The following is a 17,201-nucleotide window of genomic DNA, read 5'->3' as shown; positions in this document are numbered from 1 at the left end:
TCACATATCATCTAAGTTGATGTTTGAAACCTTTACACATCTTAGGACTTTGAACTAGTAGGTTATAGACAACATGCTTCTTGTATCACATATCATCTAAGTTGATGTTTGAAACCTTTACACATCTTAGGACTTTGAACTAGTAGGTTATAGACAACATGCTTCTTGTATCATCTAAGTTGATGCTTGAAACCTTTACACATCTTAGGACTTTGAACTAGTAGGTTATAGACAACATGCTTCTTGTATCACATATCATCTAAGTTGATGTTTGAAACCTTTACACATCTTAGGACTTTGAACTAGTAGGTTATAGACAACATGCTTCTTGTATCATCTAAGTTGATGTTTGAAACCTTTACACATCTTAGGACTTTGAACTAGTAGGTTATAGACAACATGCTTCTTGTATCACATATCATCTAAGTTGATGTTTGAAACCTTTACACATCTTAGGACTTTGAACTAGTAGGTTATAGACAACATGCTTCTTGTATCACATATCATCTAAGTTGATGTTTGAAACCTTTACACATCTTAGGACTTTGAACTAGTAGGTTATAGAAAACTTTGAAGTGGTCGTCATAGAAGTCAAGGGAACTTAACAACAAATTGACTGAGTACAAGAGAACTAGAGATCTATCTTTAGACCTATACTGGAAATAGTTAATGCGCAGGAGATATACCACATAAATGTTGCCGTACACTAGGCATACACTACACAAGTACTGCAGTACACTAGACTAAACTTTATAAGTACCGTAGTACAGTGTCATACACTACACAAGTACCGTAGTACAGTGGTATACACTACACAAGTACTGCAGTACACTAGACTAAACTTTATAAGTACCGTTGTACAGTGGCATACACTACACAAGTACCGTAGTACAGTGGTATACACTACTCAAGTACTGCAGTACACTAGACTAAACTTTATAAGTACCGTAGTACAGTGGTATACACTACACAAGTACTGCAGTACACTAGACTAAACTTTATAAGTACCGTAGTACAGTTGCATACACTACACAAGTACCGTAGTACAGTGGCATACACTACACAAGTTCTGCAGTACACTAGACTAAACTTTATAAGTACCGTAGTACTGTGGCATACACTACACAAGTTCTGCAGTACACTAGACTAAACTTTATAAGTACCGTAGTACAGTGGCATACACTACACAAGTACCGTACTACAGTGGCATACACTACACAAGAACCGTAGTACAGTGGCATAAACTACACAAATTCTGCAGTACACTAGACTAAACTTTATAAGTACCGTAGTACAGTGGCATACACTACACAAGTACCGTAGTACACTAGACATAGACAACGCAATGTACACATGAACCGCAGTAGAATGGACATACACTACACAAGTATTACACTAAACCCCGTTCTTGAAGTATGAAATGTAACAGAGTCTGTGTACTTCAAGAGTAGACAGTGTAGAGGCTAGCCCTGGAGCACTTCCCACTGTACTTTCTTAGACCTTGATCTCTTGACAGACGTGAGTTCATGATGTCCCACTATACTTTCTTAGACCTTGATCTCTTGACAGACGTGAGTTCATGATGTCCCACTGTACTTTCTTAGACCTTGATCTCTTGACAGACGTGAGTTCATGATGTCCCACTGTACTTTCTTAGACCTTGATCTCTTTACAGACGTGAGTTCATGATGTCCCACTGTACTTTCTTAGACTTTGATCTCTTGACAGACGTGAGTTCATGATGTCCCACCCTGCCATGTATGTTAGAGACTCTGCTAAGCTGTTGGTTTTCATGGCTGTTTCATGCAATCCATTTCATGCTCTAATGGCACCAGGGAAGAAGGAGCACTTGTAGGAATTTATCCTAGCATGTGGAATAAGAAATTTGCCTTTATCTTTGAGTCTTTTATTAGTTCTAACCAAGGTTAAATAGCATTTTAATTTCATTTTCTACTTGATTGGTTAACAAATTATTTGAATAAACCATATAATAAACCTTTGTTTGATTTTTAAATAATTTCATCACTATGCAGCTACCATAACATTTCATTTCTTATAGCATCCAATCCAAATAGTTTGAGTGTTAGTTTTAATAATAATTAGCATTACTTCTGAGTGGAAAGACTCCAATTTGGTTCCCGTTTTTGAAATTCCTCTAATTCTCTTGTTCCAATGTCAATATCTTGTGTTGCTGTTTAGCGACCCCGAAAGGGAAATAGACTTTATTCCTTTTTATGGACCGTCCGTCCCGCTTAGATCTCAGAAACTAGAAGAGAAAATGAAAATCGGACATCGTGATATTTTAGATCGTTCAAAGTTCTGATGCCACGGCTACTTTTTTCTTTTCCGAAAGTGAACCATTTAATTAAAAAAAAAAAAAGATCTATGCAAACTAATGAATGTTTGATTAAAAAGCAATGGAACATTTTGTACCCCACCCCCACCCTTCTCCTTGTGAAGTAAATGTGTAGACCTACTAGATAGTCCCATAGATCTTATCTTATACATTTTAGACGTTAGTTCAAAAAAGAAGATGATTACGTCATACGCATTTCATGCGTCATCTAGACTTAGAAGAAGGTACGCAAAATATTTTTGATCATTAATTTTGTAAACTCTTTGCTAAATAGAGCCTACATGCGGAAATACCCGAAGACGTCTCGAGTCCGTTCTAGATCAATAGTTTCTCGTTCTCCAGACACATTTTATATTTCTGTCTTTTTTTACTTTGAAAAATTAGAACGGTCAAACTCGAGTTCTCCCAGTGTGACCAACTAGAGTTCTCCCAGTCACTGGCCAACTAGAGTTCTCCCAGTGTGGCCAACTAGAGTTCTCCCAGTGTGGCCAACTAGAGTTCTCCCAGTGTGGCCAACTAGAGTTCTCCCAGCGTGGCCAACTAGAGTTCTCCCGGTGTGGCCAATTAGAGTTCTCCCAATGTGGCCAACTAGAGTTCTCCCAATGTGGCCAACTAGAGTTCTCCCGGTGTGGCCAACTAGAGTTCTTCCAGTGTGGCCAACTAGAGTTCTCCCAATGTGGCCAACTAGAGTTCTCCCAGTGTGGCCAACTAGAGTTCTCCCAATGTGGCCAACTAGAGTTCTCCCAGTGTGACCAACTAGAGTTCTCCCATGTACATCAATCAAATTTCTAGGAAAATAGTTTTCGAGAACCTTGTCCATCCAGGTTTTAGGTTTTGCCCAGACGATTTTCCCAATGGACCTCATTCACCAATCGTAAACAAACAACATTTAGCCACGTGATTCTCTATCTCTTCTATACAAATTACGTAATCCATAAAGGCTGTCATGTGATACTTTGTTTTTCATTGTTTTATCAATAATATCACGTGGCTAAATGTTGTTTGTTTACGATTGGTGAATGAAATCCATTCCGAATGTGCACTTGAATAGAGGTATTGTAAAAATAATAGTTTCTCTTTTTTTTTTATTGCCCGCTGTTTTGTTGGGTAACCAGACTTAGCAGCTATGTTATTAAGAGTTGTGAAACCTAACTAAGCTCTAAGGAGGACCACCGTCCCTACTAGAATTAGTCCTCCTTCAATCTGTCCAAAAAAAGACACCAAAATCGTTCTTAGACTTAAATATCAAGCTCTTGTTCATTGGAGTCCAACTCTGGAAACCTGTCAACCTGCATTGCTGACTTAACACCAGGCTGAGTGAGTCGAAAAGTTTCGAGGTGACATTCACATTGAACCTCCAGATTGAGTGAGAGGAAAAAAGTTTCGAGGTGACATTCTCATTGAACCTCCAGATTGAGTGAGAGGAAAAAGTTTCGAGGTGACATTCTCATTGAACCTCCAGATTGAGTGAGAGGAAAAAGTTTCGAGGTGACATTCTCATTGAACCTCCAGATTGAGTGAGAGGAAAAAGTTCCGAGGTGACATTCTCATTGAACCTCCAGATTGAGTGAGAGGAAAAAAATTTCGAGGTGACATTCTCATTGAACCTCCAGATTGAGTGAGAGGAAAAAGTTTCGAGGTGACATTCTCATTGAACCTCCAGATTGAGTGAGAGGAAAAAGTTTCGAGGTGACATTCTCATTGAACCTCCAGATTGAGTGAGAGGAAAAAGTTTCGAGGTGACATTCTCATTGAACCTCCAGATTGAGTGAGAGGAAAAAGTTTCGAGGTGACATTCTCATTGAACCTCCAGATTGAGTGAGAGGAAAAAGTTTCGAGGTGACATTCTCATTGAACCTCCAGATTGAGTGAGAGGAAAAAGTTTCGAGGTGACATTCTCATTGAACCTCCAGATTGAGTGAGAGGAAAAAGTTTCGAGGTGACATTCTCATTGAACCTCCAGATTGAGTGAGAGGAAAAAGTTTCGAGGTGACATTCTCATTGAACCTCCAGATTGAGTGAGAGGAAAAAGTTTCGAGGTGACATTCTCATTGAACCTCCAGATTGAGTGAGAGGAAAAAGTTTCGAGGTGACATTCTCATTGAACCTTCAGATTGAGTGAGAGGAAAAAGTTTCGAGGTGACATTCTCATTGAACCTCCAGATTGAGTGAGAGGAAAAAGTTTTGAGGTGACATTCTCATTAAACCTCCAGATTGAGTGAGAGGAAAAAGTTTCGAGGTGACATTTTCATTGAACCTCCAGATTGAGTGAGAGGAAAAAGTTTCGAGGTGACATTTTCATTGAACCTCCAGATTGAGTGAGAGGAAAAAGTTTCGAGGTGACATTTTCATTGAACCTTCAGATTGAGTAAGAGGAAAAAGTTTCGAGGTGACATTCTCATTGAACCTTCAGATTCTTGTCGAAGCAAATTCCTTTTTTTTTTCGCACGTTTCGAACGGAAATGGAGTTGTTCCATTAAAATGTAGTTAGATTTTGAGGACTCAATGTTTAGATTCTATTCAATGCTGCATGCTCTGTGTTGCGTCCTGAGACATGACGTTAAACTGCGCTCCTCTTTCCTTATCACTTTTGGAGCTCAAAAGTGCCCTACTTCTTTTCTATCATTGTGTCTGCCTCCTCTTTTCCTAAGTCTGCCTTCATTGATCATCACACTGTCTCCTTAACTTTAAATTCTCACTACGTCCTAGACCAGTCCGTTTGCCGTGGACTGCGACGGGTAAGGGGGGATAAAGAGATCCTGGTGTTTGAGTGGTGGCTATCTGAGGATAAACCACAACAACACAATACTTTGGCTCCAAGTTCCCCTAGACCTGAGACCCAGATGGCCCGCTCTGGGTCAACCGGCTGGTCATGCCGAGCTACCAGCATAGGTCGTCGACCTATGCTGGAGGGCGGTGGCTGGAGGGTCAATCAGGGAGCTGCTGTATCGGACACATGTCCGATGTAGCAGCTGACTGAGTATAGCACCTGTGTAGCCCTGGCGGGCTCATTCTGGACATCCGAATGGCCCGTCCCCTTGTTGGACTCGATGGCGGGTGGGGAGCACAGGTGCCGAATTAACCAAAATATATATGGACAAAAAACACACACAAAACTACTTGCCCCAGACCTATGTCTGGGCAAGAAACGTCGAATTGACGATAAAAAAGAGGAGGTCCCAAAAAGCTGTGCCAACTGGCCATCATTTCTGGTGGTTAGGTGCACAGAGGAGGGTAAAAGCCTGACAAAGTTGAGCCCTTTTATTATCTATAAGGGACTCAAGTCAGTAGTGGGAGAGCCCAACAGTGTGTCTAAGCTACACAAATCAATGGAACTCCTTGTAGAAGTAGACAGCAAGACACACTCTGATGGGCTTTTAAGATGCAGAAGACTCTGTGATCTCCAAGTGGAAGTCATGCCACACAAGAGTCTGAACACCAGCAGAGGTGTAATCAGCTCTAGGGACCTACTGGAATGTTCCGAGAAGGAAATAGTGGAGGGCATTGAAGGAGTCACCCATGCCCGGCGCATTACCAGGCGCAGGGAGGGTGAGGAGGTCAAAACCGCCACTATTATCCTCACATTCGGAACTAGGACACCGCCAGAGTATGTGAAGGCAGGATACCTACGAGTTCCAGTGAGGCCCTACATACCTAACCCCATGAGGTGCTTCAAGTGCCAGGGTTATGGACACGGCGCGGCAGTCTGCAAGAGGAACACTGTGTGTGCCAGATATGCTGGAGAGGGTCATGAGGACAAGGGCTGCACAGCCCAGTTCAAATGCCCAAACTGTCAAGCTGGCCACTCAGCCTACTCCAAGGACTGCCCTGTGTGGAAACAGGAGGTTGCCGTGCAGGAGTACAAGGCAAGAAACGGATGTACCTTTAGCCAGGCGAAATCGGCTGTACTGGCCCTACCCAAGGGCCAATTCGGCTTGACAAAGACCTACGCCCAGGCTGTTGCTAAGAAAGGAAGATCCATAGCCACACAGACGGACACATTGACCCCACCACCCCCTCCTCCTCCTCCAACTCAGAAGAAAACACCGCCAAAGAACACACCTCTGAAAAAACAAGAAAGCCCTGTTGTCATGCTAAAGAACAGGTTCTCTGTGCTCGCTGATGAGAGCATGGAGACTGAGCAGCATGTCAAAACCAATACTCCGGGAGAACCCGGAGACATCATGTCTGACACAGGTTCTCCTCAGAGAACCCAGCCAGACACCCCAACCTCTACCGAGTTAGAGGTTGACCAACTCCCTAAGGGGAGAAATCAAAGTGGAGAGGATGCCCGAGGTGAGAGAGGAGGAAATAACCTCCTCTCTAACCAGAGGGATCTCCCCTCTCCAGAGAGAAAGACTTCCCCCAAAAGGGGGTTGTCCTCCTCTCCATCCAAACCCAAGAATAAAAATACCAAGGTCACTGGAATAAAGGGAAACCCCTCCGGGGGCCTCCCAAGGCCAAATAGCTCCAAGTAGGTCATCTAGAATAAGCTATGGATTCCAGAATTGTACAGTGGAATTGTAGAGGCCTCAAGGCCAATTACGAGGAAATGCAGCTACTGATGGACTCTGAGACTCCTGTAGCTGTCTGCTTACAGGAAACATTTCTGAAAGATTGCATCAACTTCCGAAGCTACCGTGCTTACACCAAGAATGTTGAGGATGCAGAGAGAGCATCAGGTGGAGTCTGTATCCTTGTGAAGGATAGCATCCCCCATGAGAGGGTAGAACTACAGACCACACTACAGGCCGTAGCAGCTAGGATAACCCTTCACAAGGTTATCACTTGCTGCAGCCTGTATCTACCACCAGGCGCTCCATTAAACCGAACAGACATGGAGGACCTATTGAAACAACTCCCCCGGCCTTATTTAATCCTTGGGGATTTCAATGCCCATAACACCATGTGGGGATCCAACAATACCGACACAAGAGGTCGTATGCTGGAGGATATCTTCCTCCAACATGATTTATGCATACTTAATGATGCATCACCGACCTACTTGCACCCAGGAACTGGATCATTCACATGCATTGACCTCACCGTATGCGTCCCCGGACTTCTGGACGATTTTAAATGGTCAGTTAGCAATGATCTACGGGGAAGTGATCACTTCCCAATCATCATTACTAACAATCTCCCTTCATTGGGACGACCTCAGCGGTGGAAACTGAATAAGGCCGATTGGGAACAATTCCAAAAAAGATGCTCTGAGGATATCACAGAAAATATCCTCCATGAACAGAACCCAGCTGATACCTTTGCTAGCAAGCTACTAAGTATAGCCAGGAAAGTTGTACCCCTAACCTCTGCAAATCCAAAACGGCCTAGCAAACCATGGTTTGATACAGCTTGCAAAAGTGCTATTGGTGATAGGAAAAAACGACTGGCTGCATTTATAAAGAATCCTTCCCAGGAAAACCTAAAGCTATTCAGGATAGCTAGAGCAAAGGCTAGACAAACCATACGGTCAGCCAAAAGGAATTCCTGGAGAAGTTTTGTCGGCAGTCTGGATGCCAAAACTTCTGCTAGAGCGGTTTGGAAGGCAGTAAGGCGAATCAAAGGGAAAGAATCAAATGCAATAGGGCATTTGAAAAACCAAGGACGAACTGTCACGTCCCCCAGAGAAATAGCTGACTGCCTTGCATCCTCAATAGCAGAAAAATCATCCACTGCACACTACACGCCAGAGTTCCAAAAAGTCAAAACCAGGGAGGAAAGACACCCCATTGATTTCAGGTCAGAGAACAATGAAGACTACAACAAACCGTTCTCGCTTGAGGAACTGAGGGAATCGCTGGACAAGTCACATGACACAGCGCCTGGAGAAGACGAAATCCATTACCAGTTCCTCAAGCACCTTCCCGAACCCTCATTGGCAGTCCTACTAGGGGTCTATAACTGTGTGTGGCAAACAGGCGCTTTCCCAAACAGCTGGAGGAAAGCCACAGTTATACCGATACCTAAACCGGGAAGAGACGGCTCTGACCCAGCTAACTATCGACCAATAGCACTAACAAGCTGCATCTGCAAAACCATGGAAAGAATGATTAACAGTAGGCTGGTCTGGTACCTGGAAAGGAATAAAGTGATCTCAAACTACCAGTGCGGATTTCGGCAGGGGCGGACAACAACTGACCACCTGGTAAGGCTGGAAGCTTATATTAGAAATGCATTACTCAGAAGAGAACATCTAGTAGCTGTATTCTTCGATATAGAAAAGGCCTATGACACAACCTGGAAACATGGCATTCTACGTGACCTGGCGCTTATGGGGCTTAAGGGACACCTCCCCCGTTTTGTGGAGGAATTCCTGAAAGATCGAAAATTTCAGGTCCGAGTGGGCAACTCCGCTTCTGACACTCATGACCAGGAAATGGGTGTACCCCAGGGCAGCATTCTGTCAGTCACCCTGTTCAACATTAAAATAAATAGCATCATAAATGCGCTGTCCCCTGGCATAGAGTGCTCTTTGTATGTCGATGACTTTGTCATTCTTACTTATGGGAAAAACATGAACACCTTAGAAAGGAAATTACAGTTATGTTTAAACAAAATTCAGGGTTGGGCAAACTATAATGGTTTCAAATTCTCAGACTCCAAAACAGTTAGTATGCATTTTTGTAATCTAAGGGGACTCCACCCAGACCCTGAACTATTTATACACAAAAAGAAGATCCCTGTCGTGAAAACTACAAAATTTTTAGGCCTCACCTTAGATTCCAAATTTAATTTTCTCCCCCACATTAAGGAACTTAGGAAGAAATGCCAAAAGTCATTAAACATACTAAGAGTACTCAGCCATACGGACTGGGGAGCTGACAGAGATACCTTGCTGCTGCTCTATCGGAGTCTAATTCGATCCAAGCTAGACTACGGATCCATAATATATGGAGCAGCAAGGAAGTCGTACCTAAAAATACTGGAACCAATACAAAATGCTGCCCTGCGTCTCTGTCTCGGCGCGTTTCGTACATCACCTATCCCAAGTCTCCATGTGGAGGCTGGAGAACTCCCCATGGATATAAGAATGAAAAAGCTTGCAATGCAGTATATAGTCAAGCTAAAATCCAACCCCACGAACCCTGCTTTTGACTCCATATTTAACCCCACAGAGGTAGAATTATACAATCGAAGGCCTAACGTCATACAGCCGTTGGGCCTTCGAATGAGAGAACCCATCCAAAATTTAACCCCACCCATTGACCAAATCTCTAAAATAGAAACCCCTCAGAATCCTCCTTGGCTAATGAATAAACCCAAATTAAATTTATCCCTTCTTAATTTCAAAAAAGAAAATACAGACCCAAGCATACTACAAGTCCACTTTAGGGAACTGCAGGAGAGCTACGGAGATTGTGGCACCATCTACAAAGACGGATCCAAAATGGAGGGAAAGGTCGCGTGTGCCTGCTCCTTTCGGAACAAAACAATCTCCCGTAGACTCCCCGATGGCTGCTCCATCTTTACGGCCGAATTGCACGCAATATTGCTTGCACTTATGGCCGTAAAAGCATCAGAAAGGAGTAAATTTATAATCTGCTCCGACTCCAAATCTGCATTGCAAGCTTTGGGGCGGATGAAGACTGACATCCCATTGGTACATAAGAGCCTGAAGCTGTTGGACCTAATAACAGCCGACCGTAGGGATGTCACCTTCATCTGGGTCCCCTCCCATGTTGGCATTGAGGGAAACGAAGCCGCAGACAGAGAAGCAAAGAGAGCCCTAAATCATGCGGTGTCAGGAACCCAAATTCCCTACTCGGACCTGAGACAAAGTATTGCCTCTGCCACCTATCGAGAGTGGCAGAACCGATGGGAGGCTGAGACTCACAGTAAACTCAGGCAGATTGTGGCGGATGTCAGGTGGCGGCCCACATCTAAGGGTCTGACAAGGCGTGGTAGCACAACCATGTCCAGACTTAGGATTGGCCACACCTACATCACGCACTCTTTTGTACTGAAGAGAGAGGAGCCCCCACTTTGCGAGTACTGTGACTCTCGCCTCACCGTGGAACATATCCTCGTTGATTGCCCCAGATACCAGGATGTCAGGGCGAAACATTTTAGAGCCACTAATCTAAAAACACTATTTAATAATGTCGACCCTGGGAAGGTACTGGGCTTTATTCGGGAAGTGGGGCTATCTACGAAGATCTGATTTCTGAATTTGTGAACATGCACTATTTACATTAGATTTTTACCAAATATTTAAATTTTTACTACCTTTACTATTTTAACTGTGAATAGACCTTAATTTTAATTATATGACTGTATAGAATCTGGCCCTTGTTGTTTAGAGAGAGAGTAGTCCTTAAGGGACTGCAGGCACGACATGGCCTAAATTGTGCCGATGTGCCTCAAATCAACAAATCAAATCAAATCTGTTTTACCATGTTCTCTTGCGTAGACTGGCAGAAGACGGATGCCCAAAAACGACGAGAGAGACTTTTATTGGATGAACTAGTGACTGTGGTCAACAAACGTGATGAATTGGTGCAGCACTTAGATACACAGGAGAGGGCGTAAGTAGTACTTGAGTTGTAGTGGCTGAACTAGTGCAACCAAAGACATCAATAAATATAGACTGGCCGATTAAAGAGTTTTATGAAACGAAAATTTGTGACTTGCAATTTTGTGTACTTTATTATACAGCATTTATGAGCAGTATAAAAGTTAAGTGTTCATATCTATTTCAGCCACACACCTATATATATTGTAAATAAGAAAGCAGTGTAGTTTTGTTTAATCTCTAAGAATGAAGATCATGCAATTTTTCAACATTCGGAAATCCGAATACAATAGATATACATGTTTTCAAGTTACATGAAGTTATTTCCTTCGGCCAGTCTCTATTTATTTATGTCTATGGGTGCAACATAATAGTGTAGTGAAGCTCATTGTTACCATATCTATGTCTCTTCATTTGAAGCTGTCATTGAAAGTGTAACTTATTGTTGCATAGACCAAAGGCAGAAGTAAGGTCTGAAGTTTTTGTTTATCACACAAACAGAGGAGCTTAGACTGCGCTGTGTTTTGTTGAATTCAACATGAAGGCTGGGGATGTCTTCCTATTCTGTAATGGCCACAAAACCATGGCATGGTGGTCTTGTTGGATGCCACTAAGGTAACCCAACAGAGGCTAGGTTCGCTACCGACTGTCTACTTGCTGTGACAGACCTTTGCTATGTTGAGGTCGGGGAATCTGGAATGTTGGTCCAGACCAAACAAACACTTTCGTTGATTCTCTTCTATACAAATGTTTCACTAGTTTAGTGTATAGCTTGTAGTGTCTTAAAACTCAAAGCTTAGAATACTTCGATGTTTTCTTTTCATTCTCCCAACTGTAGCATTGAGGAGGATGAACTGTTGGCTAGAGACATCTCTTCTGGGAAGTTGACTTTGACAGAGAAAGAGAATGCTTGCTGTGTGCAATAAACAAAGAATCACGTCAAAGACACCAGCTGGGATTTCTTAATCTCCGCCTAACACCACATTGAGATTGCTAAACCTACATCTACACACCAACATGCTACACATCACATTGAAATTGTTTAACCTACACCTACACACCAACATGCTACACATCACATTGAGATTGTTTAACCTAAACCTACACACCAACATGCTACACATCACATTGAGATTGTTTAACCTACACCTACACACCAACATGCTACACATCACATTGAGATTGTTTAACCTAAACCTACACACCAACATGCTACACATCACATTGAGATTGTTTAACCTAAACCTACACACCAACATGCTACACAGCAACATGGTAAAGTGAGATTGCTAAACCTACATCTACACACCAACATGCTACACATCACATTGAGATTGTTTAACCTACACCTACACACCAACATGCTACACATCACATTGAGATTGTTTAACCTACACCTACACACCAACATGGTATAGAACACATTGAGATTGCTAAGCCTACATCTACACACCAACATGCTACACAGTACATTGAGATTGCTAAGCCTACATCTACACAGCAACATGCTACACAATACATTGAGATTGCTAAGCCTACATCTACACACCAACATGCTACACAATACATTGAGATTGCTAAACCTACATCCACACACCAACATGCTACACAGCAACATGCTACACAATACATTGAGATTGCTAAGCCTACATCTACACACCAACATGCTACACAATACATTGAGATTGCTAAGCCTACATCTACACACCAACATGCTATGCAACACATTGAGATTGCTACACCTACACAGTACATTGTGCACTACAGTGTTGTCATATCAATACTATTGTTTTGATATTTATTTGTAATCTATTTGATCTACTGAGACACTCGATTGTCTAAGAGTTACCATAAAACTGGTCAATACTGTTTGACACTGTCCTATTTGTGTCATATTTATATGTTTTATATGCCTTTATGTGTCCTATTTGTGTGTTCAATTTATGGGTGTCATATTTGTATAATTTATATGCCTGATGTATGTGTCATATTTGTATGACTATATGTCTGATGTATGAGTCATATTTGTATAATTTATATGTCTGATGTATGTGTCATATTTCTATCATTATATGCCTGATGTTTGAGTCATATTTGTATAGGTATATGCCTATGTGTGTCCTTTTTAGGGGGCCGAGTGTTTTTTTTTTATTTGCACATTTCAAGTGAATTTTGTCTAACCCAGGAATGTCTATAGTAATGAAAACTAGGAATGTCTGGAACAAGTAAGACATGAAACTAGCCAGTTCATGTACAGTACAAAGTAAGACATGAAACTAGCCAGTTCATGTACAGTACAAAGTAAGATGAAACTAGCCAGTTCATGTACAGTACAAAGTAAAACATGAATTTAGCCAGCTCATGTACAGTACAAAGTAAGACATGAATCTATCTAGTTCCTGTACAGTACAAAGTAAGACATGAATCTATTAATTTTGTTTTGTATTTGCCTGTATAAGAAAAGGTGACTTTATTGATTGCACTTCTTAGTGTTTGCTTTGATTGTTGTTTTAATTTGTGCATTAAGACATTTCAATACTCCAGAGTCATTAAATCCCCTCCCCCCACTTTGTTATCTTTCTATAGTGATATGTCAGCTTGTGTGAGAACATGTTCTGTCTTGAAGACATAGGGACATGTCAGCTTGTGTGAGAACATGTTCTGTCTTGAAGACTTAGTGATATGTCTGCTTGTGTGAGAACATGTTCTGTCTTGAAGACTTAGTGACATGTCTGCTTGTGTGAGAACATGTTCTGTCTTGAAGACTTAGTGATAAGTCTGCTTTTGTGAGAACATGTTCTGTCTTGAAGACTTAGTGATAAGTCTGCTTGTGTGAGAACATGTTCTGTCTTGAAGACATAGTGACATGTCTGCTTGTGTGAGAACATGTTCTGTCTTGAAGACATAGTGACATGTCTGCTTGTGTGAGAACATGTTCTGTAATGAAGACTTAGTGATATGTCTGCTTGTGTGAAAACATGTTCTGTAATGAAGACTTAGTGATATGTCTGCTTGTGTGAGAACATGTTCTGTCTCAAGACTTTCAGTGAGCACAATTCCAAGTCTCTACACTTTTGGTTTGCTACAAATCATACTCTAGACCTTTAGGTTTTCTTTGTGTATAAATAATTATTTATCACTTTTGTCTACATCTGTCTGTGCTGGTGATATTGTAGATTTATTTACTCTCTGGTTGTACACACATTACTTAGACCTTATAATTTCAGTGTGTACAAATAATACTTAGACCTTATAATTTCAGTGTGTATACTTGTGATACTATATTTATTGCTTGCTTGTTGTTTAGGCACACACTGTGTCTCTATTTGAAATTTGTTTTGTTACAAAATGTAAATCTTTTTTTTTAAACATTCACCAACACACTCACACAGACACATACTACTCAATAAGTAGACTTATGTTTCAACACCTGTTTACCCAATGTAATGTTAGAGACACTAGTTGACTCATACCTTATAGCATGTCTATTGTAGTATTATAAATGTCAGACTACACTACTAAATGACCATACAAATGTATGTACAGTAGAACCACTGAGGAAAACTCTATACTCTCTCTATTTCTATACTGCCCAGCCTTAGGGGACTTTTGTGCTAATGAATAAACTCTCTAGACGCTGGAAGTTCTGTCAGGGACAAGTCTTAATGTTGAGTATAGGTAGATGCAGTTGAGAATGAAATCCTTTGGGTTCAATGGGATAGACTCCAACATGCTGAACCTATGACCTTGTCATCAATATCAATCAAAGTCATCCAGAAAGTCAAGGTCAACCTTTACAACAACATTCACACACACACACACAATTGTCTGCACTCCAAGATGACATTTTGTGACTTTTTTTCTCTTCAAAGTGTTCCAATGCTTTGGTCATGTGTCCAAGTAGTTTATGCTTCGCAACTAATAAAAAAAAAGGAATGTGTAATGTGTTGTTAGACCTCTTTTACTCTTGAATGACTGTGTCCAGTGTTGTCTTTCTTAGAGCTGTTCTTTTCTCACCTTGACTGCCACATTGTGCAGTGCTGTCATAGGGTAGACAGTGTTTCCACATTCTGAAATAAATATTCAACTGAAATATAAACCTTGAGTTATGTCTTTGTCATCTGGTAGCTGTGAGTTTTGTTTTAATTTAATCTGGTAGTTTTGTTTTGATTGCAGTTGCTTATGAAATCATTGTCACAAGTGAAGCTTTAACAATATAACAATAGATTCCAGTTGATGTATTAGCTCATTATATCTTTATCTCCTATTAATGGTATACAAAACTGGCCTTAACAATCAACAATAGACATCACAGCAGTCAAGTATGTACATAACAGCAGTCAACTATAGACATCAGAGCAGTCAACTATAGACATAACATCAGTCAACTATGGACATCACAGCAGTCAACTATGGACATAACAAGTACCGTAACTCTAAGCATCACAACAGTCATCTCTAGACATGAACAGTGGCGTAACTAAGGGGGGGGGAGAATTTTATGATCCCCCCGGGCCCCCACCTGGTGTCCCCCAAATGAGTGTCCGAAATTTATTTGTAAATCCATAAATAAATATATTTGATTGACAAATAATGTCAACGGCTGTCTTTTTTTTCAACATTTATGGATTAAATTTATCACAAAGACTAAACCTAGATCTAGGTCTATCAGTACGTTGACTTTGTTGACATTTTAAAAATATTTTTTCCCACAGAGATCAAAATTTTTTTTTAGAGTTTGTTTTACATTTTAAACTTTGTTGCCACGAATAAAACTGCATGATATACAGCGAATATCAGGTATCGTTACCTTTACTAATAATAGATCTAAATGGTGAGTATTATATGGCTACACTAATTAACCTTGAAGCAAAATTTACAGAATCGAGTATAACAGATCCAAAAGTTATTTTTAATAATGCTAGAATAGTCCATTATTCGGGTTTGGCGTCTATAATTTCAGAATTAAACTTCACACTTGAGTTATTACCCCTCTATTCATCTTTCCTCAATCCAATGGAAACACTCTTTTTATTTCCATCTAATCCTTTTGCTTTCGCACAAAACATAAACAACAAACAATAACGTACTATCATATAATATTAGCACATCCTTCCTTTTGAAGTTATTATCACATCCTTCCTTTTAAAAATCTTAAGACTGATATCTACTAAGAACTTTAACAATTCGTCCACTTCTGGTTGTCTTGACTGGCACAACAAGTTCTCTAGACGTTGGTCTATAACTGTCAGTTTCGTTTGTTCCAACAGTTTGCAGTTCATTGTCTCCATCGGTATCATAGTACCCAGAGATGTCTTCATCGAAACTTATTCAAAAAGCGTTGATTTCTTCTGTATTTTTTTCCATCGTTTGTCTTTATGATGTAAGATCTGGGTGCTGAATGTTTTTTTTATAACAACTGCTTTCCGCCATGTTTGTCCTCTCCGACAGAGTAATCTTTAGGTAGTCTTGCTTTTGCATCGTATTTCACTTTGCTTTTCATCTGTCGTTCGTTGAGTAATGTCTCTGCATTTTCAGTTACCGATGGTTTCAATAGTTTGGGATCAGTTGGAATGATTCCCTGAGTCTTCTACTCGTCAGCAGTTGTGATGGTGAATACGGCAGTTCACTTATCGGAATATTTCTATACTCGAGCATAACGAGATATGGATCTTTACCACTTTTGTATGCTTTGAATACTTTTGCTTTCGCACAAAATATAAACAACCAACAATGACGTAATATCATATAATATTAACACAGAATCGTCTTCATGCAGTGGAAAATTAAAAATTTTTTGCTTATCTTGAATTCTGGTCAAAGCTACTGCGCCCAATTAATATAGTTCAGAAGAAACTACAAAAGTCTGGGCTGCATATACGGGAAGCTGCTGAAGAAATTAGTACCCTTTCATGCTTTCTGCAAAATGATGAGAAACTGACAAAAACCCAATCCATCGAAAAAGCAAAAGAAGGTAGTGAATACTATGGATTCTCTGTAATCAAAACAACCAGAAGAAAGAAAAGACTTGATGGGAAGTTGAGTTCTAATGTAGTACTGTCAATAGAACTGCAATTCAAACCTGTTGCGACAGATTTCATATGGAGATGAATGGCAGATTCCATAAAGGCTGGAAAGAAAATGGATACCTTTGGTTTTCTTCTTTTATTCCATCAGGCCCACCAGCTTTCATTGGGTTGACGTTTTTGAAAATGTTACAAACTTGCTCTTTAGTAATCGCTAATTCTAAGCAGTTGTTAACATTGACATCCTCAAGGGCTTTGAGTCTTAGATAATTAAAATCTTTCGTGTCGAAGCGACAATAGAAAT

At 40.7% G+C, this 17,201-nt stretch overlaps 1 protein-coding gene across 8 annotated transcripts in view; it reads left to right on the top strand.

Annotated features, from left to right (window-relative positions):
- The window catches only part of LOC106052104 (EH domain-binding protein 1-like), a 111,755-nt gene extending 96,785 nt beyond the window's left edge, over window positions 1–14,970 (top strand). For 7 of the 8 annotated variants that reach the window (XR_008777065.1, XM_056024574.1, XM_056024576.1 and 4 more), the window contains 2 exons: window positions 10,770–10,884; window positions 11,710–14,970. Coding sequence is in view for 6 of the 8 variants with exons in the window: in XM_056024574.1 (XP_055880549.1) it covers window positions 10,770–10,884; window positions 11,710–11,797 (203 nt within the window). In the remaining 2 variants the exon portion in view is untranslated. The remainder of the gene's footprint in view (window positions 1–10,769; window positions 10,885–11,709) is intronic. The other variant, XR_008777063.1, reaches the window with a different exon arrangement.
- The last annotated feature ends 2,231 nt before the right edge of the window (window positions 14,971–17,201 follow it).

Source organism: Biomphalaria glabrata, chromosome 3 (genome assembly GCF_947242115.1).
Source record: "Biomphalaria glabrata chromosome 3, xgBioGlab47.1, whole genome shotgun sequence".
NCBI classification, from domain to species: domain Eukaryota; kingdom Metazoa; phylum Mollusca; class Gastropoda; family Planorbidae; genus Biomphalaria; species Biomphalaria glabrata.
The sequence above is the reverse complement of the archived record's forward strand: the minus strand, read 5'-3'. Positions and strand labels throughout refer to the sequence as shown.